At 41.4% G+C, this 26,186-nt stretch overlaps 1 protein-coding gene across 1 annotated transcript in view; it reads left to right on the top strand.

Annotated features, from left to right (window-relative positions):
- Window positions 1-8,716: 8,716 nt before the first annotated feature.
- KAT6B (lysine acetyltransferase 6B) overlaps window positions 8,717-26,186 on the top strand; it is a gene marked incomplete in the record, with an annotated part of 194,026 nt that continues 176,556 nt past the window's right edge. The window contains 2 exon segments of the mRNA XM_034775361.1: window positions 8,717-8,827; window positions 15,535-16,425. Coding sequence (XP_034631252.1) covers window positions 15,805-16,425 — 621 coding nt within the window.

A 26,186-nucleotide genomic window follows, 5' to 3' on the forward strand; every position in this document is an offset into this window, starting at 1 on the left:
GGCATCCACAACTAAAGCAGTAAATGTATTTTAAATAAACATTAAATATACAAATAACAATAAACAAGTAAATATACCCAGTTAAAATCACAGCAGGAGATAGCAGCCACGATCCTGGTGTCTGGCTGAGCTCCACATGGCACAGCTTCACAAGACATAATGGGGAGGGGCCACAAAGGAAGTTACTCAGCTTCCAGAGTAACTCAGGGCTGCTTTAAACTATGCTGGCTTGTAATGCACCCATAGGGCCATTTCAGTTTCCTCATGTGGTAAATGGGGATACAGCTAGTTAGGGATCAGAGAGGAATGGAATTGATGAAAATGTGGTCAAAAGTTCCCTACACACATTCTGTTCTTCTTGACAACATCTAACAAGAACAACTAACTGAAAAATCAAAATCTGGAAAACTTCAACCAGCTATAACTGGATAACAATGTTCTATAACTACCTCCCAGTAGGAGGTTGTGAAGCTTCATTCATTAACCATTGGGATCCTCAGATTTAGGGTGTTTCAGAAGCTCAGAGTATCGTTATTTATTAAATCTGCCTATCCAGTTTCTCCCAGTGACTCAGCTGTGGGCGAGGATGGTCTTGTTTTCTCCTGGTGTGCTCAGCAAAAGGGTTGCTGGGGAGAGGCATTTTCTCTCTCATCCTCTCCAGATGGGTTTGGAGAAGGTTGTGAATGTAAAACCCATTAAAAGAGTGAGCGAGAGCACTCCAGCAGCTTAGAGAGTGCCGATAAAACTGTTGGGAAGCCATGAAAGGGATTTCATGTGAACTCTAAAGAGAATCCCATCCGCTCAACAAGTGACAACTCAATATCCCCAAAGGGAACAGCAGGAGGGAAACCTGAACCTGTGGGCAAGTCAACCGATAACGATTGGAGAGTTAATTACTTTAATGCTAACAAAGACAAGCTGAGGTGTTAAAATGGTTCCTACAAACACCACTCTCCTCCTGTTTCACCTAGACTAACAAAACCTAGCACAATTTGTGGATGAAGGGTCTGTACAGACCCCTGATTATGGCCGCTTTCACTAGTTTTGAGAAAACAGATCTCTATTCATTTTCAGTTCCATCCTTTATCTCATCAACTGCCTTAACAAAGTATCATGGTAAATATGTGTAAAAACACAAAGCTGTGCCAGGTTCGGTGATACTGCCTGACACAGGGAGCTGGAATTTAAAAGGACAGCCTTTCCTCTTGGGATTAGACAGGAAAATACTACTTTTGCACCCAGCAGTCAAAATCCATCAGCCATAGAGATACATTTTACAGGGGGGAAAATCCCTTAAAACCAATATAAATATGACAGAACTTACTGAAGATTGGATGACCAGAGGCTACTGTTTTTTCTTTATCAGAATAGTTTTGGATCACACTTTATATTATGGTTCCATTTATAAAGGGTTAGTAAATAATTAACAGGTGTTACTGCTCATGTCTGCAACATGCTTATATGTGTTATAGAGGGTTATAAGCACGTTGATCGATGTTATAGAGGATTATAAGTCAAGGTTATAAACATCCTATTGACCTGTTGGACTCATAACAATTGATTAACCATTTGTTAAAACATCTATTAATCACTTATTAACCCTTTATTAACTATTTATAAATGGAATCTGTCAGTATGCAATCTGACCTTGATTTGGTTATGCATTACACAGGGCTTTGGGATAATGTGCATAAGAAAGGCACTATATAATATAAACCCCACATTTCATTCTTTCTGCTTTGTTTTAGAGAATTTTTGTTTGTTTCCTTGTTTGTTTTGTGTGAGGTCTGCTTCTTTAAAGCCGTGGAAACGAATTCCTCTTGATGAGGTATATGAGGTATATCTGCCTTGAACTGTAGTTACTGTGGCAAAAGAACAAGGTGTCAATATGTGTATTTACAAGCAAGTGGTTTTGCTCTCCTTGGCTAACAGTTATTTTCTAACTGGAACTGGAAAGGTTTTCTAAGGGCATGTCTACACTGCAATAAAACACCCATGGCTGGCCTATGTCAGCTGACTCAGGATTGTGCAGCACAGGCTGCAGGGCTATAAAAATGCTGTGTATATGTTCAGGCTCTGGCTGTGAGGTCTCCAGGGTCCAAAAGCCTGGGCACCAGCCTGAACTTGAATGTCTACATTGCAATTTTATAGCCCCTTGGCCAGAGCCCCACGAACCCAAGTCAGTTGACACAGGCCAGCCGTGGGTGTTTTATTGCAGTGTAGTCATACCCTAAGGGGTTTGAACAGGGGACTAACTATCAGAACGGCTGAGGTCTCTTCCCAACTCTAGCACTCACTACAAGCCACTCTACTCTGTGCCTCAGTTTCTCCATCTCCACAGGGATAATAATACGCATCACCTAATAAGGCTGTTGTGAGGCTTAATTAATTACTGTTTGTAAATGAGATCCTTGGATTAAACAAGTTACAGAAGTGTGATTTTATTATTAAAAGTCACTCTTTATCCCAATGGGATGGCAATTGATCCAGCACAAACATTGTTATTCTCGTATTATAGCATCACACCAATTATAATTCTTGAACTAAGGCTGTGTCAGCATTTCTCCTGTAAACCCTTAGTTTCAGGGATTTAGAAACAAACAAAAGAACTAAATGAGGTATCAGCAGGTGATTATTTTATACTATCATGTAAGTATTTTAAGTATAATGGCTGAGCTAGCTGATGTTGAGAAGTGAGTACTGCACATGCCCAGGATATAGTTTCATAAATATTTCACTATGCATATCATTATTATTTATTAATTACTTGTGTGAGGTGAAACCTAAAGGCTGGGATCGGAATTCCATTATGCTATAGTGCATATAATAAAGCATACCATATATTCTCATACATAAGACAAGAAATGTAAAATCCACATTCAAAGTGATTGTCTCATATATATGGATCACTCTTTCAGGTTCAGTTACAATGCAAGTAACAGGCTGCAGAAAAGGCAGAGGTGAAATTAAGAAGGGCTAAGTTATTCCAGGCCAGAAAGAAATCTATGTGGGGGCTCGAGGCCACAGTGAGGGCAACAGCCTAGCTGTTGAACTCGGGCAGTGAAGCAGACCAGAAGAAGAGATGTAGCTACAGAATCTGTGTATCTGACAGATCCATGGAGACACTTACACTTACAAGACTCCTGAACAGAGAAGTAACTTATTGAGCTCTTATAGCTAGCTTTATCCCCAAGGTCACTACAACCAACGACCTGAGTCAGGGACAGGAGCGTTTCAGATGGAATTTGCTGATATGTGTATATGTATGGTCATTACACAATGTCTTGGGTGACATTGTGGCTGAATTTAAGTCAATGGGACTTTTCCCATTTACTTCAGTGGGGTCTGGATTTCGCCTCTTAACAGCTCCAGAAGAGATAAATTGGGGTCTATTATTAAAATGATGTAACCCCCCCTTTTTTTTCTAAATTCATATAAAAATAATGGACAATAATGACTCCAAGGAAGAGAAACACACTCGAAGAAGGACATGCCTTTTGCAAATGGGCAGCATGTGTATTTAGCTGAGAGAGACCTCACATTTCAGAACTGTTGCTAATTTGTTAGCCCTTAGCTGATGTTTGTTTGACACAAATAAAGTAAAGAGGTTTAAAGTGAAGGTTGAAACTTCAGCTTCATCTTGTTTCTCTGGTTCCCTGGGCCCCGTTACACAAATCCATCCTGATGTAACCACACTGATCTTAATGGAGTTACACCACAGATTAAGGCCCTGATCCTACTTACATGTGGAAATAACTTTACACACAGGAGTAGCCTCACTGACCTCAAGGAGTAGCCCCTAGATTGCAGGATCAGGCCCTAATTTATTATTATTATTTGTATAATGCCCAACACATGCTTCACAGACAGGTCTGAACACAAGTATTGTAGCGCTTCCGATTAAGCTCTGAGTTCAAACTTCTATAACACTGTGGTTACAAGGAGAATATTTCAGCCTGAAGGGCTTGGTTGTCAGAGCTGCTGAGCATCCACAGCTCCAACAGAAGTATGCGGCCCCTGAGAATGCTCAGCACTTCTAAAAAATCAGGCCCTGGCTACATCCTTGTTTGCACTGGCTTGTGTCCCCAAAGTGGGCAGTGTGTCTGGATTTCTGCAATAACCCTAAAGACATACAGTACATAAAACATGTAGATGTGTAAACAAATGTGTCTAATGGTGGAAATGTGACGTTTTACCTATATTTTTTTACAGAAAAACAAAAGTATTAGGATTATCATAATTAAGGGAAGGAAATTGACACGGTACGGTGAATTGAATCATAATATTGCCTTATAGATGCAGGTGCAATAATGTGCTTTTGATCTTGGAAAGTATTTATTAGAGGCTCTCTGGTAAGTAGGGGGAATAATATAGTACATTTCTCCCTGAGGCGTCTAGACATCTTTCAATGCTTACGGGCATTATTTGGTATTGTATCTCATTAGTGTTAATAGTTATCAGAGACAAGAGGGTGATGGGGTAATATCTTTTATTGGACCAACTTCTGTTGGTGAAAGAGACAAGCTTTCAAGCTCTTCTACTCTGTGGAGCTCAAAAGCTTGTCTTTCACCAACAAAAGTTGGTCCAATAAAAGATATTACTCCACTTACCTTGTCTATCTCATATCCTGGGACCAACACAGCAACAACAACATTGCAAATAGTAGTTGTAGGAATGTAAATCCCCCACAGTTAGCTGGGTGAAAACATTTCTTTACTTTTATTGGCTTCTGTCACATTCTTAATGTCCTTGTGTATATCAATTTAAAAACAATTGTTTTTAATTAAGATATGGTTTGCTCTGATTAGATCAAATTAAATACAACATAGGGATCCCATATTTAGCTCACAGACTGAAATACATCTGAGTGGGGAAAAAATTATGTGCGAAATAACAGTACAGCAAACACACTAAGTTGGGCCCCAAACCTTCCAAAACTTACGAATCATGTAAACCATCCTCAAATACATAAAGTTAAGAACATGAATAAACAGTTGCAGAATCTGACGCCTTTAGGAACTTTTGCCCAATTAAAGATTCCTAGACATGGATATTTTTATGAAATAGTTTTGAATGCTCCTTCTTTTCAAGTGCTAAAAAACTAGAATATTTAATGGTTTAGAAGCCTGAAAAATTTCCTTTTAGAGAAGCCCTTCTAGATAGAGAAGAATTGGGATGTGGTAAGGGGGGTAAGGAGGAATATCTGAAAACACTAACTTTCTAGCAACCCTGTTTTTTATGTCTTTCGTACACTCTTAAATCCAAAATGGCCAAACACATTGTCAAGTTTTCCCCAGAGTTTTGTTTCCTGGACTGAGATATGTCATGCCAAGTTTCAGTCTCAAGAGATTTTTTTCTCTTTTACCACCAACCAAGTTGCAAACGTCCTGAAAAAAGGGGTTTACAATAGAAATGTTGACACAACATTCCGAACAATGTTCCAAATGTGAAGCCGTGCTACAGCCCTTTTTGTGATTTATATTATTTCCCAATAATTTTAAACTATTTTTAAAGCATCACCAAATCCTGTATATTACACAAATGTGGTGGATGCTGAAAGCAAGATTCTCCAACAAATGCTAGATCAAAATACAATTTCCCACCATGTGTTTGTAATACTGCACTTGGGCAGATAAAAACATTGACAGAAAATCCTCAGTCAACAGATGTTTTTCCATAGATATAGACTGGAATAAAATTTTCACCAAGTGGCTTTCTGTAAATAGCCCACTCAATTTTACAGGGCTCTAAAACAACACAACATAGCTGTCTTATGCACAATCTGAAACAACTGACTTGCTGAAATAGTTGTAATAAACCTTAATATTTAGCATTAGTATGGAAGTCTAGATCCCCTGCTGATCTATAGGGAGCATCTACTCCCTGGGAAAGACCTTCTTGATTTATTGGAACAGGTGATTTTCTATCCACACGCTGAAGGCAGAGGTCTTTCTTTTCTTTTTTCCTCTGGGGTACAGGTACAGAGCCAGAGTTGAACTTCACAAAATTTTGAGGGTCTGTGGTTACAGAGGAACACCTGTGGGCAGCATTTCATCCACAGTGTGTAGAAAGTGAAGTAAATGGGCATAGTCATGTGAGTAACATTAAGCATGTGTGTGTTTGCAGGATCAAGTCCCAAATTGAGTATCTGAAACAGGGAGGATCTTTTTGAAAAGATGCTGGAGTATCACATGCTACCACAGCAGGTAACATTCTATTATGTTAGACTATAGTGAAGTGTGATGTTTGCTAACCATAGCTGAGCAAACATCTGAAGGTATGAAAGCTTTGACCTGATGTCTGGCTCTTGCCAATGTCACTCAAGACTGCAGCATGAAAATGGGGGTGGGAAATGGGACCCAACACAAGTGTAGCCCTCCCACAACCCCAATACACATAGAAATCAGGACACCCTGTCCCCTAAAATAAGTCCTTATACTAATCTCACCAGATAAACATCAGATTTGAGGGGAGGGAAATATTCACAAATTCCTCATCCTTTTTCTGTTCCATCGGTAATTTTGATTCCCTCTAACACAGACCTGCCCAGAGTGGGGAAAGTGGGGTGCAGGAGACTCCCTCATTATGGATTGAAGCAATTTTAAAGCATTTTATAATGAAGGATTTTGCAGTCTTTGTGTGTTTTTTTATTTAAACATTTAAAATTTCCCTATATATATTTTCCCTCATTTAAATGATCTCAGCAGCTTGACAGCCCTGCAGAATGCTTTAAAATCACCAAAGATGTTTATGATAACCATGTTCCACCATCCACTCCAACCAAATCACCCCAAACCTAACCCCCTTAATGCCTGGCACGTAACCCAGACCTAACCAGACTGGCACTGATAATCAGAAACAAACAACCCCTCCAACCTTCCTCAATTTTTTTCCTCCTTTTTTTTTTTTTTTTTAAAAAGCTCAATTTCCTACTTTCCAGCAGCAGAGAGAAAAGTGGGGAGGGACCTCATCTGTCACAGCGTATGTAGATTAACCTTTCAATTAGCTGTTATCAGGTTCTGTGTTTTAGCACCAGTCCTCCAATCTGCCTCCATTTAGCATCAGGAAGGCTTGAGGTTTAGGGTGGGTTTTTAAAAAAATTAATAATAGTCATTATTTGTTCTGTTTTTCCTTTGCTTCCCCACATCCTGATGTGAACAGTTGCAACCCATTTTTGTGTGTCTGATCTCTCTCCCACCCCTCTTTGTGTGTGTGTGTGTGTGTGTGTAAGTGTAAGAAGACGAGCCCCACAGAGGAGGAGGGGAGACAAGGTATTCTCTATATATTATTCTTTTTTTTCCTTTTGCAAAGGACTTTAGAAAAGGTAACTGATGCAATCAATCCGTTAACTTCGGATTCTCTCAACCTCCCCCCCCGCTTCCTTGTCTGTCTCTCCTGGCTGCGTTTCCTCGCTGTGTATGTGTGAGGGGGAGGTTGTGTTGTTGTTGTGTTCCTGGCTCTGGTTGCAGCCAGGAGAGAGAGAGAGAGAGAGAGAGAGAGAGAGAAGCCGCGATCGCGTTTCAGGGGCAGCACATTCCGCAGGAACCGCTGCTGCAGAAACACACACAGCCAGAGAAAGGAGGTCATTGCAAGCAAAGGGGGGAAACCTGCACCAGAGGTTAGACTCATAGGAGTTTATGTGGGGGTGGGGGGAATAACAGGGAGCATGCGATGGGTTTTGTTTTGCATTAGGTGACAGGCTGCAATTTACCATAATAACCCCCTTTCCCTCCTCTCTCTATGTGCAAGGAGGTTGTCAGTAAGCTGGGTACTTTTTTTTTCTTTTTGCATTGGAGGCTGATGCACGTGTTTGCAGACACTTATGCTCGGTAAAGCATTGCAGCGTCCCTGTGCATGTTGCAGAGGAGGGGATGGTTGGGTGGGGGAGGGAAGGCAGGGGGTGGCTGGCTTTTTGTGTGTTGCATGCGTCCACCCTGTACGGGTAGGTTGTAATTGTTCCTTAGCAGAAGGGATGACAGGGAAGTCCTTGTGCTTTGCATGGGGAAACTTGCAGAGACCTGCATGTGGCGCTGAAGCTGGGCGTCTTTGTGCCCCTCACCCCCTCCATTCCGTTGTGCGGGCTGCGTCCGTGCGCGCTAAGACGCTACTAGTGCCAGGCACCTCGGGAGGGTTATGCTGAGACAACACGCAGGGTCTATCTCGCCCGCCCGTACGAGTGGCAAGATCCGTGCCACGCGCATGAAGCTCAATATTTAACGCTGTGTATTAGTGTGTGTCGCGCGCCCGCCCTGAAGTATTGGCTCAGCAGCGGCTGTCGCTCGCCAGCGCTCACCTCTCGAACAAACTTCAGGAGTAGGCGGTGACTGGAGGAGGGGGTGGGAAGTAGGCGAGAATGACGGGTGCGGCAGCCAATAGAAGGGCAAGGTTGCGAGATTCCTCGCCCTAACTAGTAATCGGCTGCCAATCGGTAGAGTTCAAGGCTGGGCCAGGGGCTAGCCGGGTCCCTGTGGGTGTTTGGCGGCGGCAGCGGCCAATGGTTGTCCACAGTGCCTCCCCCTTGACAGGTAGGCGGGGTTCCTTGTGATGGAAGGGGCGTGTCCTGTGATTGGCACGCCCCACGTTCCAATGGGGAGCCTGGCTGGCTGCTGGGCGCGGTGCGCCGCTCCTGTTGGTTGGTGATGGACAGCGAGGAGCGGCCAATGAGCTTGGTGCGGCGCGGCCCAATGCCGGGCGGCGGTGGGCGGGGCGCGCGAGGCTTGGGGGGGGGGGTAGGTAAGGTTTTAATGAGACTCCATTGGGCTATAATCAGTGTCATGTCGGATTCACGTTAACTACAACAGGGTGAAACAAAATGGCGGCGGCTTAGGTGAGCCCAGCAGCAGCAGGGGGAGTACGGCAGCTGGGGGCGGAGGGGGGGAGAGCCAGCAGTGGCGGCAGCTGCCTCAGCCTAGCAGCAGCAGGGGGAAGAGCCAGCAGCAGGGGGAGCAGCAGCAGCAGCAGCAGCAGCACCTGGAGGTTGCTCCTCCCCCTCCCAGCCCTGATCCCAGCAGAGGTGAGTGGTACCCTGAGAGGGGGAGGGGAGATCTGTCCCCACAGCATCCCTCCCCCAGGGGAGGGGAGGGCAGGGCAGGGCATGTCACACATACACAGGCACCGCCTCATGTGCGGACAGCTGCACAGTGATGTTGCCCTCCCCACCCACCCGGTTCTGCAGCCCTGCCAGATAAAACGTGCAGAACGTTTGTGCATTAAAACGCGGCGGTGGGGGGGAGGATTTAAAAATTAAAATAAAATGACACCCTTCATCTCCCTTCCCAATAAAGCATCCCCCTGCGATAGCCGACTGAGACTTGCCAATACATCCTCCCCACCCCAGGTTGCAAAAATATTGTGCATTTCAAAATAAACATGCAACCTCAAAAATTCCACCTTGAAAACACTTAGTTTAAAATACATCCTCTGCCAAAACTTGCAACTTATCTCACTGAGAATTACAAATTCTTCCCCCCCGCAAAAAAACTTTGCCTTTAAACTACCCCCAGTTCCTCAAAAATATATCTCCAACAAAAGCATCAACCACAGATTTTAAGCAGGGAGTCAAAATATTCCCTCCTTCCAGTCGCTGATGACTTGAAATCACTGTCATAGTAGTAGCACATTCAGTGCTTGAAAAATATGCAGGGGGGGAAGGTGTGAAGGGCAAACGTTTAGTTTTGTTGCTGTCAGGTTGTGGTGGTGCTGCTTGCTGCTGCTGGTGCTTCTTTCTGTCATGTTGCTGTTTTAATGTGTGATCTTACGCTGGTTTGTGGGGTATTGCAGCATCCAAACACTTAATCAGATCCTGATTTACACATGCTGCTCTCCAAGAAATTAAATAACCCGTTAATCTGTTTCTTGCAGCTAAAGTTGCTAGTGCCTCTCCCTTTGCAGTTAGCTAAAGTTTATACAAGTACTAGTTCATTCACTTTTCATAATTAAAGGTATATACCATGTGAAGAGAAAAAAAATCACTGGCTCCATGATCTGAATAATTTTAGTTTAAAGAGTGTCTTATGAACTGGGAGTCCCCCTATCTGATTTTTCTTTTGTGGCTGTATTTATTTTGAGAAGGAAACTTATGTCTTGAATCTTTAATTGAGGGGATAGTAGGGAAGAATTAGAATTGATGGGCTGCATAATTCTAAATAATGGGCTGGATGAAAGGAGTGTGGCCAAGAGAGTTTGTTTAATGCAATGGCAGTTTTCTCTTCTTTCTCCACTCCTGCTGCAATCCTTACCTGACCCTGATGCTGCAGCAGAGAGCTGGCCTGCTGCTGCTCCTGCTGTCTCTGAACAGAGCAAGTAGGAAGGAGCTGAATGAAATGGTACTTTACAGGTCACCAGTAGGTTGCACAACTCGCTGTCTTTTCTGTTCTCTCTCCCCCTCCCCATCTATTCTGTTAAAATCATATTTTAAAAACTTTTATTTGTGCATAATATTGAAAGCAACTGAGGATAACTTTGAGCTCTTTTTTTTCCAGATCTCTGTGTGAAAAGCTTATTTTTCTTATTAAAAAGAACAGCTAGATTAAAACTTCTTTCTATTTAAGCAAACAGTTTGTTTTCTGAATCTAGAATTGTTTCTGAATGATCCAGATACTAATTTGGTCTAAAGGAAGATGTCATTCTTGAGTATAGTCACTAATCCTATAATCCTGTAATAACATGTTCAGTCAAGGTATTCTTTAATTAGCTTTAGCCCTACAGTAGATTTGTTTTTCACAATTTAGCTTCATTCTAAAAATTAAGTTATGATTTTGCAACTATTTTGGACCTAGCTTAGCTTATGATTTAAACACAGGCCAACCATTGAACAGAGATGTCTTTTCTTGTACTGCAAAGTAAGATACTGTGCTTTCCAGAGCTCCTGTATTTGCATGCTCAATATTAATGTCTGGCTACATTTTGTGAACATATAAAGGATTACTGACTCCTAACCACTTGGCTGCTAAAATAGTGCATTTAAAAAGTAATCAAAGTTGCTATGACTTTCAAAACAAGGCATAATTGAGCATTTGAGAAACTGAAACCATAATACACAGTGTGAGGCAGCTAAACCCACTAAGTTAATGCCTGCCACCAAGAGACTTGGAACTGGTCCCTCCCAATTTAAGATTATGGTGGTGAAACTAATCCTTGCTTTGTTGGAGCTTACTAAAGTCTTAATAGAATATTATTTAATGATGAATTTTTTTGGGAAGATTAATGTGGACACCAAGAAGATTGGTGATTATATTATACGTAACAAAGTGAAGTTGCTAACAAACTTTTAGCCAAATAATAATTGCAGTTTTGAGTTTTAAATGTGTGTGACTTTGATCTAGATTTAGCAGTGCTAGAGAAGCATAGTTCACAAAATTATTAATTGTAGCTTTATTTTGAATCTTGCAGTATTCACTTGTTTTAACTTTGAAAAGACTCTTGGAGTCATATTTTGCTGAGTATGTACTGGGGGATAGAATCTGAAAGACTATATCTGATTGTTTTGGTTGTCTTAGACTTAGCTTAATAATTGCTACAAATATGTCCAATTCCTGAAATTTTTTGTAATTAAAAAAAAAGTTAGAACTTCTACAAAGTAAGGCAAGCCAGGCACAAAAGCACTGAACTGGGCTATGTTCTGGGGAGAATGTTTGCTATTAAGTATTTCATTTACAGTAGACCTTTTTGGTGCCCATTGTGAAGGCGTCTGCATGCTTTGCCTAATTAAATACACTCCATGACAAACCAACAGAATAACACTCATTATTTGTTAACTTTTTAAACAAATCATTCAAAAGCCTGACTGCACAAGTATTGCCTTGAAGCTTAACAAACTCAGGCTCTGTTGGACTTCTGGAGCAAGTAAATTTTAGAGGTCTTGCTTCTCCACTGAGAAAACCTTGTCATATGCAGTGGAAATTCTCCTGAACTTCTGGTGATACACTTCACCAGTGTTGATTTAGTAGGTGCTAGTATGCAGGAGGTTTTGTGACACAGAGGGAATTTATAGTAAACAGATAAAAATGTGACTCTGCTGCTCACTGCAAGAGTTTCACAGCAGTGTAGTTGGAATTAGCAGTAGCCTATAGCTTGCACACACCTCTTCCACAGCCATTGGCTAATAAAAATTCCTGTAACCCACAGGTTACAATATTTATATTGATATGCTTCATCAGTATCCTCAGAGGTTAGAACAGAACCTACACTGTGTGGTTTGGAATTTAATGGAAATGATATGGTAGTTCATATGACATTAGTGTAGTAGTATAAACTTGAGTAAATTTAAAATGTGGCGAATTTGTATGACTCAGCAATTATGGTTTTGAGGGCTTAATTAAGGCACTGACCTTTATTCCCATGGAAAATCCATGGTAGAGCCATACAACTCTCCCTCTCTCTTTTTATTTTTAAAGAAATGTAGCCACTGCAAGGAATTCCCTCAAGATTTTATTCCAGGATATGGGCAAGCCCTATAAAATGGTGTTAGTGTGATTTCTAAGGTATATTTACTTGTTTTTTTTTTTTTTTAAAGACAGTTTCCAGGGTTCAGAAATTATCAAAAATTAAAGCCTGGGCTGTTTTCAGCCTAAAGCTCTCTCCCTATTTGAGCATTGCAGCTATGTCTGAAATGGTCTTCATCCACAGTTCTCATCCATGTGCTACTTGGTTCCAAAATGAAACTGTATTAGAACCTTCCTTGTGTAGTTAACCAGAGCATGGCTCCCATGAGTAGACATTCTGTCTTAAACTTAACCCTGTCCACAATGGAATATCCATTTATATTTAAACACTTCTAGCTACAGCAGTCTGAAAACTGTTCTCAAATGTGCAAAACAATTTTCAAACAGTAATAGGTAAGTGGCTTGTGTACTAGTGTGGACTTGAATTAAACTTTGAATGGGTGGGGCTACCTTTTCACTAGCCAGTCTGTTTAGATCAACAAGCTTCAGTGTTGGAGTCGGTGCAGTATCCAAATCATATATATGGTTATAATATATATTTTATTCGGAATGTCTTTTTATTCTGGCCGTCTGTTGAATTTCTGTGTTTGTAATCCCAAAACTACTTAAGCCCCAACCAAACCTAAAGGATGACCCATTCATAAAAACTGAGTTACTGATCTCTTGCTTAGGTCTAGAGCTGTGGTTCTCAAACTTTTTTTTCACGGACCACTTGAAAATTGCTGAGGAAATCAGCGGGCCACTTAATGATCTTTCCGAATGTTGTTTGTACCGTTAGTTAACTATTGTAAAAAGCACTAAATATATATATTTTTTAATAATAATTAAAATTATTTTCCTACAAATAAAAGCACACACCTCATATTTTAATATCAGTAGTCTTACCTTTCTAATGCAATGGTTGTGCCCTCTCTTCCCTGCCATGGCAGCCCACAAGCTGGGGGTCTCCCCTCTCTCCCCCACCACAGCTGCCCCCGAGCTGGGGCTGGGAAGCAGGGGGGTCTCTCCCCTGCCACAGAGCTGAGGCAGGGAAGGAGGGCTGTCTTTCCTTGACAGCCGCAGCCCTGGAGCTGGGGAAAGTCACCTCTTTCTCTGGCCGCCACAGCCCTGCACATCCCAAATTCCCGTTGCCCCCTCTTCTCACCCCACTGCGCACTGCCCCCTCCCACCTACCCCCTATTTCTCCCAAGGCCACCACCACCTAACCTTACATGTGTCTTCTCTAGGATCCAAGCACCTAATTTATGGAGCCATGCCTGCACAGCTGCAAGAATTAGGTGGGTGGGCCCTTAGAGGAAACTATCCGCGCACCACCTGAATAGAGCTCACAGACCACTGGTGGTCCACGGACCATGGTTTGAGAACCTCTGGTTTAGAGCCATTTAAATTAATCAGTAACTGGCCACACTTCCACTATTTAATCCTGCTGGGCAGTACCACATGAGACCTGATCTGGAGTTGAAACTTAAAGAAAGAAGAAAAATATAAGACCCAACACATGCCTATTTGGTCCTCTTGAAAATTACTTACAACCTTGTAAGAAGATTAGAATAATTACAACTGCTAGATAAGTGTGACCTGTGGAATTGCAATTCCATTTTCTGGAAATATAGTATGCCATATACTCAATTTTCAGTTGTAGTGTAGATCAAGAATATTTATATTTAAAAGAACAAGGTGAGCTTATTATTGGATAGACAGACTTGATTGCAAAAGCCACTTTTTTTACGTGAGATATTAATATTGGCTTTGCACTTTGCTGTTGAGTCATTGTGTGCTGCCTCAACAGCTGACACATGTATATTTGTTTAAATTTAGATTTTTCTGGAGAATTGGAGAATCTTCTACTATTCAAGAGAAAAATCAGTTTAAATGTTGAGTTCTGTTCCATGTGGTGGTATTTATTATTTTATACTATATCTCTTATCAAACTATTAATCCTATCAAGTGGTGTTTGTTGTTTAATGCTGGCATATAATAGGGCATGACCTCAGACGTAGTTGGTTAACTTTTTTTTTTAAACACCTATTTTTAAGATTTGAAGATTACATCATGAGACAGAATAAACTTAACCATTAAGTATATTTTCATCTCCGTGTATGGTTATATTTATTTGCTTAACACCTTGACACAAAATGAGTCTACACCTTACCAAGAAACTATTTATGGTATTCTAAACTTCAGCTAACTTTGGAGGCCATGTAATCACTCACTTAATAGAAGAAACTGAGGCAATTTGTGTCTTGAGACAAATGCCACAGATAAATGGCACATGGAACACTTGACTTAAATGTACCATGTGCATTCATACTGAAAATAGGAATTATAAATGTAATTACATTATGCCTATCTGACTCGTCCTGTCACTCCATTGGCAAAGTTCCTCCTTCCTAAGAAGCTCTGGTATTGCTGGCACAGGTAGGCCCTTGTTTTCAGCCTTAGAGGTGATAGTAGCTCAGTGGTGTATGGTTATCCCTGTACATACTGTGACATTGATACTTGTTATGGGCACTATATCAGTCATATAGTATTTGTGTTCTGGTGGTGATTAAACTATATATAAACTAATCAAACAAAACAGGTAGTTTTTAATTTTTGTAGCCTGTTGAAAAGGAGGGAATGCTTGACAAAGGGCACTTTATCAACGAATTCCCTAACAGGTGCAACTAATCCTTTCTTCATTAATTACAAGACTATAGTGCATATGTATGGTGTTTACTTTTTTACAGTGGTGGGCTTCAAGAAGGTCTATTGACCACTAGTGTTCCACCAGGAAAGACTTCACTGAATTGAATCCTTTTAAAAACTAAGCAGTGAGTAATTGGTTGGGGAATTGGGACTCTTAAAAATTACAGTTACACTGGGTATGAGTAGAAATTTATGCAGTCTGTGGATCACTTTCTAAAAGGGGAGGGAAGTGTGGAATTCTCAAACACATTTTGCAAATAAAGTGCTGTTTTTAAAAAGTCACATGGAGGCTTCATTACTGGACCATCTCCAAGCTAAAAAAAATGACACTAGAATATTATTTTTATTGCTAATTTGTATCTATTTCAGCATTAACTGTTTTTCTTTTCTTCTCTCTCTAAAGCTTTTACCTTCCTTGATAAGGATGTACCCGTGCCACCAGGAACAGTCTTCCTAGACTTCCAAGTTGGTAGAATGATAAGGAATTTCAGTCAACACGTGTTTCTGTGTCTCTTCTGATTCCTGAAGAATGGATATTTATGAGAAGCTACTAAACAGCATGTGGAACTCTCTGATTGTTTTAGAGTTGTGAATAACCTTTGAAAGATTTGTTAAAAGAATAAAGAGGAACCTCTATGGGTAACTTTTGGCTGAAAGATATTCTTGGTCAACCATGGTAAAACTTGCAAACCCACTTTATACAGAGTGGATTCTTGAGGCTATACAAAAGGTTAAAAAGCAAAAGCAAAGGCCATCTGAAGAAAGAATTTGTCATGCTGTGTGCGCTTCACATGGATTAGATAAGAAAACTGTTTCAGAACAGTTGGAACTAAGTGTTCAAGATGGCTCTATTCTTAAAGTTACCAACAAAGGCCTTGCATCCTACAAGGACCCAGATAATCCTGGGCGGTTTTCATCTGTTAAACCTGGCACTCTTCCTAAATCTGTTAAGGGATCTAGAGGAGCCTCTAATGAGCTTCGTAATGTGGATTGGAATAAACTATTGAGAAGAGCAATTGAAGGGCTTCAGGAACCAAATGGCTCCTCTCTGAAAAACATAGAGAAATATTTGAGAAGTCAAAATGACCTAGCAAGTATTTTCAACAACCCTGTCTTTCAGCAGAGATTACGGTTGGGGGCCAAGCGTGCTGTAAATAATGGGAGGTTACTGAAGGATGGACCTCAATATAGGGTGAATTATGGTAGTTTGGACAGTAAAGGAACTCCAAAATATTCCAGTGCTTTCCCAGCTTCTCTTCCACCTGTAAGCCTTCTACCCCATGAAAAAGACCAGGTAAGTGTGAAAAATGAAGGCAAATCTAGACGTGAAAACAAAATCCAAATAAATGACTATTTCAGTTTTCCTTTGGTTTTATATGAAATTGCTTGTTATAATTTGGAATAGTTTTGGATTAATTTAACTGTTTGTGAATGAATCTTTGACTAACACATTCTGAAAGGTGATTCCTGCATTGCTGTATATGCTGTTGTGAAGTGTTTGGGTTGTTCCTGGTTTTGTTTTTTAAGATAGGGAAGAGGAGCTATGTGGAAAAGGGGTATTTGTGCCCTTGTGCTTGGGCACTTTTGGAGATGAAATGTCTTTTTGTCCCCTATTCCACCAGCTTGATAAAGTAATGTTATGATGTTGCTATAATCCTGGCATAACGATCAGTAGAAATCAAGCAGTTCACTTCTTTGTGTGTGTAGTTTTGTACTACAGTGCATGGATCAGACACAATTTGTTTCACAACTATAGTAATACTAATTAGTAGATCTATTGTTAATAAATTTCTAATGTAGTCTTAAGCCCTTTTTAAAAAACAACAACAAAAAAACAAAAAAAATATTTTAGTTATACTCCGCCTTAGAACTGTGGTTATTGTGAGCTGAAGTTAATAATACATGCATCTAGGAACTGAACTACCGATGTCAGATCAATGTGTTGCTTCCTTTTCCTTCTACCATGGGATCTTTTGTGGCTCTCAGTGTCCTGAAGAATGTTCTCAGCCCATTTTAATTCTCTTGACCATCATACATCTGCTTTGTCACCAGGTGGCCCTTATACTTCCAGCAGAGGTGTTTAATGGCTCTGACTTCTTTCTAAAACTATCCCTGTGTTTTCATCCCAAGATTTTAAAGGATGAGATGATGAGAGAGCATCAATGGTGTAAAAAATACCTAAAGGGAGCCCTTGGTCATTCCTCACTTGGAGTTTGTGGTGTGCTTTTAGAAACTTCACTAGAATTTTTCCTACTCTGCCATCTGGTATCCCACTCTGCTTGCATTATTCATCTCAGTGGCTTTTTTTAATGGATTAATTGCAGAGTGGCTTTTGAACTTCAGATGCATTTTGTTAGTGCTCACTTCTGACTTTGCATAACATACACATTTCTTTTGACAATTATGGGGGCCGAAAACGGCATCTCTATCAATCCTCCTCTTAGCAGTTTTCACACTGATTTCTTTCATTCCTTTCTCCTCTCAGCCTAGCTTGTGTCTTGTTCTACATTGTTGTACAGAAGCAATTCAGCTATGGAGCTGATGGCAAAGTGACACTGACTAGAAGCCTGAGCCTGCAGAATTATATGTAGATGGGGGTGCTCAGGCAAAGTTACCCATTTATTTCAGTGATATTGCTCATGTATGAAAAGTGCATGGTGCATCAGGCCCTAGAACTGGAATAGGAATTCAGGAGTATTGCTTACCATGTGATTTCCCCCCCCCCCTATATTTATACACTGTATAGATTTAATTATGCAAACCACTGAGAGCTTCATCATTACAAGTACCTTTAGGAATTCTTGCTGTATTCCAATATTCTACACTGAAGTGAATCATCTGAAGCAAACAAAAATGCATTAATAATATGTCGGATCTTTGTGATCTGTGTTCTCAGGAGGAAATCTCCATTGGTAGTGTAGGGATAGTGACTTGTTCAGGGCAAGCAAATGGTCACATAGGCCATAGTGCTGGAAAAGTTAGCCTTCATTGTACCACTAAGAAATGCTGATATAGATCTAAATTTGATTTTTGAACATATGTCCAACAAATCAGTCCTCTGATGTCAAGTATTGTTACAAGAATTGAGCTTTCATTATATGAAGCAAAGATGTACTGCTAATTTATGCTGCTTAGATTTTACTCAAAATCTTTTACATCAGCTTCTGGAAACCTGTGTAGCTCCACTCAAATAACAGAGCTGGGCTGACATGTAGCAGCTGAGGATCTGCCACATTAAACTATATTGTAAGAATTCACCTATAGACTATTATGGGGCCAATGTCTTGTATGTAACTACCAGTTGCATGACTTAATTTATTAAAGAGATGGTTATTTTAAAATAATTTAAATGTCTTTTATTGTTCATCTTGCTGCTTTACTTACTTTCCATAAGTGTACAGGTTAGTACTGAAGGAAAAATGTGGTGCAACTTTTTAACTGAAATAAGGAATAGTTTACAGAATAGTTGTACAAGGTGTGTCCCAAGATTATCCCTTGAATTTGATTTACCAAAATGTAGCCAACTGGCCTTTTACATTGAAAGCTAGACTTTGACAGGGCTAGTATATTTTAAAGGCCCCTCTTTGATCTAAATCGGTGGTGGTGTATACACTGTACTAAAGTACGATTTCTTATGCTGAAGAAAAAGTAAGTATGTCAGAAGATTGGTCATGACCATGTTGCCTCTTCTGTAGAAATGATGATTAAAATAGCATCTTGAATTCAAAGATCTCAGTGTTTTTATGGACATTTAGTCTGATCTCGTAAACCCTTGCTTATACAAGTTGTACTTACTAATACAAGTAGTAGTACATCATGCTGGGATAACTGAGAAGCTGTGTGTGTACATCATGGAACTCTATGAAGGTTGGTTGAAGTAAACTGAGCTTTCAGACTGGTGGGACCAAATGCAGACCTTGATATTCCCCTCTGTGGGGGGCTTGGAGCCCAGTGTGAGGTAATGTTTCTTATTGTGTTTATATAGTTTTCCCCCACAGTGGGGGCCTGATCTCAGTTGGGGCTTCTAGCTGCTGCTGTAATAAACAAAATAATGCTGTAGGAACTCTGAAGTTTGCCTTGCAAAACAGGAGTTGCAAACTCCTTTTAAATGTTGGTGGTGGAGGGGTGGGGTTGTGAACTCACAGATGAGGTGTGCTGCATGCAAATCCCAAGGGTCCAGAGAGATGTTAGAGCACTGGTGTGTGGATCCTGGGTTAGCCTTTTCCATGAAGCTGTCTGGATCCATTTTCTTCTGGCATCAGGGTTATGTTAGGAGTGGTATAGTCCACTGGTATTCCACCATAGCTGTGTATTACCTCCCTGCTCCACTGGGAATAGAAGCCACAGAGTAGAATTAATGCAAGCTTTAACTACATGTGTATTTCTGATAGAAAACTTGCATGAGTCCAGAGGAGAGCATGTGTTTAAATGTCAGCTCTGCTTCCTGTAGAGTTTCAGAGTAGTGGAAAAAGATGGTCAAGGGTATGGAACAGCTTCCATATTAAGACAGACTGAAAAGATTTAGGGCTGATAAACTTAGAAAAGAACTGAGTAAAGGGGGATATGATGGAGGTCTATAAAATCATGAATGGTGTGGAGAAAATGAATAGAGAAGTGATATAACCCTTTCACACAATACAAAAACCTGCCATTGCCAAACGAAATAGAGGCAGTAGATTTAATACAAACAGGAAGTACTTATTCACAAAATGCACAGCTAACCTGTGGAACTCATTGCCATAGGATGTTTTGATGGCCAAAGTATAACTGGGTTTCCAAAAGAACTGGGTAAATTCATGGAGGATAGGCCTATAAATGGCTATTAGTTAAGATGGTCAGGGATGTAGCCCCATGCTTGGGGTGACCCTAAACCTCTGACTACTGGAAGACCGGCCTGGATTGCTCCCATAATTGCTCTGTTCTGTACATTCCTACTGAAGCTGTAGAACGGCCACTGTTGGAGACCGGATACTGGGCAAAATGGACCGTGGTCTGACCTAGTATGACAGTTCTTATGTCTGTACTACATTTACATGGAGGGGATTCAAAGGGCTCCCAGCAGTATGGGAAGAGAAGTGTGCAATGGAGCCACTTATTTCTCAATATCCTTTTGCTACTTTCATATCTGCATGAGGGGATGGAAGCACCTGGCCCATAGGCAAAACATATTCCATTAGGAATGTCCTCTAGGTTTTCAACAATAAGTTTTCTGGGCTGGATGGCAGAAAGTGTGATTAGAGCTAAATGAATTGAACTTCTAAAGAGCATCACAGATAACTATTTTGGGACTAGTGTGGTGGCTTACGCTTACCTTATCTCCCCCACACACTCATGTACTAATAAAGAGGGGCTGTTTTAAAAACAAGGGATGTGGGTTGATCATTTGCAAGAGCTTACTCTGTGTAGACATGGATGTGCAGTGGTTTGTGACAGATTATACCGGTGTTATAGACACGCACTGCTATTGGGCTTTTCTATGTTATGGGTGAATCAGAAGAGACAATATATGTCATTTGATATGTATTCATTTTTAATATTTTCTTAGGCCTCTTGAATGCCTTTTTAACCCCCCCCCCCCCACAGTTGAGTAATAGTTCTCTGCATTAGATTTTTATGCCAAGAGTCACTTTGTTTGGTTTTTCTTTTTCACTTTCAATTTGTCCCTACAAATTGATCTTATTGCAAAAACAAGCTGTTTTATTAATTTTTCATACTTTGAACTCTTATTTAATGTTTTTACTGGCCTATGAAGACCTTACTTGCTTTTCGAATTATAACTTGGCATGGGTTGAATTTCAATTGTCTGGGATGCTGCTTCTGCCAGTGCAGACACTGGGTGTTCCTCCTTCTGTCTGTCAGGCAGGGAGCCAATGTATAAAGAAGATTCTGGCACCCAGCCCCCTCTTCCAGGCTCCTCCCCTCTCTGCTCCTTCCCTGTGGAAAGGCAGCTGGAGCCTGTTGGCTAAAGGTTTTTCTAATTGCTCCACCTTGCCCATCTGGCCTTCAGATATACTGGAGAGCAGAAGCAAAAAGCCAGGCAGAAAGGAAGCTGTCTCTCCTGCTTCTGCCCACTGTACTTGTTCCATAATTAGGGCAGTGTTCCACACCCATTGATGTCTGTTTGCCTACAGTGACCTACCATAGCTGACGCTAAATTATCCAGGACCACCTGCCCCACTCGCAGAGGTAGTCTGTAAGAAATTCTCCATATGTCTTCTGCTAGTGAAGAACCTAAACCACATATTCCAGGACTCCATTCAACTAACAGACAACATCCTAGCTTCCTGAGTTTCAACCCCATTTGGGTGCATTTCTGAGGAAAGAATATATTCTCTTCCTTCAATGGCCCAAAAATATTCAGGGCTGGCCAAGACTTTATAAACAAAAGATTTTTCAGACAGAAAAATCTCTTTACTCCAGCAGTTTTTAAAAACAAGAGCAAATAATTCCCTCTATCTTCATCATTCCAGAGGAATAAGCCTATTTTTCTCTCTCTGCTGGCCTGAAGTCGGGCACAAGTTGAACACCAACAAGTTCTAGCAACAAACTTCAAGCCTGAGCCTTAATTTAAAGAGGGTGTAATCAGCTTTATTTCTTTCCTTCTGAACCTCCTGAGTCAGAGGTGCCAAGAGGAAGCGGAGGAAGCATTTCTTGTTGCCTGCATGGTTGTTCTAGAATCACCTGAGTCCTCAAGTAGCTCTTGCAACTCCTTAATGGAGTTTTACCCTTGCTTCTGCCCTTTGTCAGATCAGACTCGCTGTGGCCAAAACCCTCTCTCATCTGCTAGGAACCATCTTGCCAATTCCTTGGACCAAACAAGTATGGGTCTTCTCAAGGTACTTTCATGTCTGTGAATGATCTGGGGAATGATGCTGAGCCTAGTCCTGTCATAACTGACCCAATTATTAAATACAACAGTTAAAGATGGAGTCCCTGTTATACTCTGTCCCCAGGGGCTAATGACCAAGAGACTTCCTGTTGTCCATTGACCTCCGCAATTGTCTCTAAACGTGTCCATTATCCCAGCTTACCAGACGTTCATGAGGTTTTCAGCAGACTGACTATAAAGTGGTACACCACATTACCATTTGTGCTTGCTTATGTCCCCTGGAGCGTCCAACAAAATGGTGATGGTAATTAGCTGCTGCTCTCAGACAAACTGTCTGTTTAATGCCTTTATATATCTGGCCTCTTTCAGGGATTTGTGTCCAAAGGTGCTAAATAGGCAGCATCCAGATGGATATCTCCTCACATTTGAAACTCTGGGCTTGTTGTGAACCAGGAGAAAAGCTCCCTCACCCCATTTTGGAGTCGTAGTAGATAAAAAGGAGGAGGGGAGAGCTCTTGCTCTCTGTAATGCGATTCCAGGCCTGCAAGCAACTCCAGCTTTTAATCTTACAGAAGTATCCATAAGGTGCTGCATATCCTTACAGGTGACCCTGGTGGTCAGCCTGCCAACAACTGGTATGTTTTAGTCTTTCACCTACTGGGGATCTCCTGGAATTCAAATTGGAGGCCCTCCTGTCAGGGAAGCCCTCTCTGACCTGAATGGATGGGTCAATTTCTCTTGAGTCAAGTCCTCATTGAAGGATTTCCTCCCCTCCCCATAGGTGCCAGTGGATATGATGCTCATTTCCCACTTGGTATGTTCAGAAGGTTTAGTTCTTCCAGGGAGAGAGGCAGTGTATTAGAAGTTAGGGCTGTCAGGCTTGCTCTGGTTTCTCTGAAATACCATCCAATGCAATAAATCATGATCAGGCTGGAGAAATCACCAGTGATGGCCTACTTGAACCAAGAACTGGTGCCTCATGAGTAAGTCTGTCCTGCTTTTGCATTAAGTAGAGAGAAGATCTGGATCTCTGAAGGCTCACGTGTCCAGCCAATTTAATAGTTATGGCCATTAGCTCATCCATCCAGGCGAATGTAAACTCTACAGGGAAGTTTTTCAGTGGGTATCGGAAGACTAGGTCACTATCATGTAACCTATTTCCAATCTCTCCCAGAACTATCAGGGTCCCCAGTCCCTGCAACAGACCCCAAACCTAGGGAGCTCTGGCCTGGAATGTGTTCATTATCAGCTGGTTAAACAAGCGATTTTAGGCCTTCCTTTCAAACCCTTTTGCTCCTCCAGAAAATCTTAAAGAACTGTGAGACATGAGAAATAACTTTTCCACTCTACTCCACACTGGTTAGGCCACAACCGCAGTATTGTGTCCTGTTCTGGGTGCCACATTTCAGGAAAGATGTGGACAAATTGGAGAAAGTCCAGAGGAGAGCAACAAAAATGATTAAAAATCTAGATAACAAGACCTATGAGGGAAGATTTGAAAAAATGTGTGTTTCAATTGAAGTAAGGGAGATTTAGGTTAGACATTAGGAAAAACTTCCTAACTGTCAGTGGTTAAGCATGGGAATAAATAGCCTAGTGGGGTTGTGCAATCTCCATCATTGGAGATTTTTAAGAGCAGGTTAGACAAACCCCTGTTAGTGATGGTCTAGATAATACTTAGTCCTGCCATGAGTGCAAGGGACTGGATAAGATGGCCTCTCGGGATCCCTTCCAGTCCTACGATTCTATGATTTTATGAAAAGAGAAGGGTGCCTCTTGGTGCTGGTAGGCCGAGTAACTCTACTTCATGGACCTGCTCCATTTGATGGGGGAGAGGTGATTGGAGATGGGGGACAGAGGGGGGAGGGGATAATAGACAGCCTCCTGAATCCAGGTCCAGTACTGAACCCGTGTCTCTACATTCTGCAAGCTCATGGCCTGACTCTTGACTAGTCCTTAAAATCCCAGGGAGTTTCAAAGATTATAAAAATTCTCCCTCTACTGCCACAAGAAGTCTGTCTTCCACATATTGCTTGATCTTGTGCCGGTCTCAGGGATAAGGACAGAGAAACTTTTTTCTTTGCCCTTGATCTCTATCAGTATGGACTCAAGAAGAGGACTGCTAGTTACCTCAAGGCCTTCATGCCAAGCATTCTGAGGGGTTCAGTAAATGGCCTCTCAAGAAATCTTGATGTCATGAAGTGGAATTCTACCGAAAACCCCACTAAAATCCTTGTATCCCTCCATGAATCCTCTAATCTGGTTCCTGCAGTTCTTTTTTTCTAATCCTTTTTCTAGGCACTGAACCAGATCTTAATCTCTCTTCATGGAAAGTGGTGGTGGTTTTGGCATAGGCGCCTACTCTGTGGGTGCTCTAGTCCTGCTTAGCACCCACTGGCAGCCAGCTGCCCCGCTGATCAGCACCTCCCGCCTGCTATGATCAGTTGTTCTGTGGCGTGCAGGAGGCTCTGGGAGGGAGGGGGAAGAGTGAGAATGGGGCATGCTGGGAGGAGGGGGCTGAACTGGGTGGGAAGAGGCGTGGTGGGGTCTTGGGAGAAGGGATGGGGTGGGGCAGAGAAGGGGGTTGAGCATCTCCTGGGCCCAGAGGAAGCTGGCACCTATGGGTTTTGGTGGCCATCACTTTGGTCTGATGAATTAGGGAGTTGGCAGCCTAGTTTAATATTCCAAAAAAAGAAAGTAGTCCTCTGCACCTCCCACAGTTTTCTCCTCCAAGATAGTTTTATTTTTATATATATATAATGTGATAAGGGATCTCCCATCTTAACTCTCATCTGAATCACAAAAGTCCTAAGAAGGTATTCTGGCATTCTCTGGTTGCCTGAGCTTTGAAGACTTCGCTTTAATTCCTTTTACAAATCCTCCCTTCATCTTTTCTTGAGGGCTCATGTGAAGGAAAGAAATCTTCTCCATATATGCTATCATCCTGGTGTGCCATACCAGGGCGCAATCTGGCCAGTGAGGGATTCTGCCATACCAGGGTGCAATCTGGACCAGTGAGGGATTCTGCCAGAGCAGTGTATAAGAGAGAAGTCTCCATGCATGAGCTCTGTTGAGCTGACACTTCTTTTGTAAGTCTTCTAGATAGTACTGTCTCTTTAGACTTTACTTCCTTAGGCAGTTTAGCATTTGGATGTGGGGTAGGAAGGTGTGTGTTTTCTCCCCCCTCTTCCCCCAAGCTGCTACTCTTCTCTTCTCCTTGCTGACGGTGAAGACCATAGTTCTCATACCACTAGAACCTAGCCAGTGTCTTTTCCCCTACCCTTGCCATTGCAGTCTGGTTCTAGAGTTTCAAGAACTCTTCTCCTATACTGTCATGCTATTGCTAAGCAGAAATTGCATCCTGGAAAGCCAGGTTTTTGTTCTCCTGCATCATACCCACCAACCACAAATAGATTGTCCTCTTTGTTGACTGGGGGTAAACTATAGAATTTCAGGCACTGGCGCTTAAATTTACAAGGAAGTCCTTTTACTTAATCTTCTGAAAACAATGCCTCTTCAAAAAGAAAGAAGCCATTGTAACGTGCTTCTGTTTTAAAGGAAGTGTTTGTATTGTAGCTGACAGCAGAGAGTTAAACTTGGATAATTTTAATATTTTTTTGTTCATATTCACTTCTCTCCAGCGTTTCTATAAACTCTGATTTTTTGCAGGGCACCAGGCATCATCCCATTTGCCCTACAAATTGAAAAATTTTAGGGATTTCCCTATTTTGCTCTCTGACAGCCTAAATTTTGTTTCATTAGCAAATGTAACTAGTTTACAAATGTTTGTTCTGTCTAGATTATTTCTATGTTAAAAGCAACAGGTTCTACCTTAGTAACCAAAATTAATTTTCTCTTTTAATCTCTTGTCTAGTTTGACAAAGTTGGTCCCGCCCCAAGAGCAGCCTTAATTTTATTAAGTAGTTCTTTTCAACTCCCCTGTTTGGCTAATGTTTGCTCATCGTAGTACAGTTGGGATTTGTTGATGCTTGAGATTCCAACTGTCTGTACATCCCACTGTTCCTTGATATTACAGGAGCACAGTTGTACAACATGTGGTGGAAAAACTAGGAACTGCTTTTTTTTTCTTTTCTGACTTCCTCCCTTTATGTTTAAGATCCTTTGAGTATAAATTAACTACTAATCAACCAAAGTTTCCTAATTTGATATCTCAAAATTGCAGTAGAGAATCTCTCTTCCTGAGAGAGGAGCGTTTGGAAGTCCAA

This window comes from Trachemys scripta, chromosome 7 (assembly GCF_013100865.1).
Source record: "Trachemys scripta elegans isolate TJP31775 chromosome 7, CAS_Tse_1.0, whole genome shotgun sequence".
In the NCBI taxonomy this organism is placed as follows: domain Eukaryota; kingdom Metazoa; phylum Chordata; order Testudines; family Emydidae; genus Trachemys; species Trachemys scripta.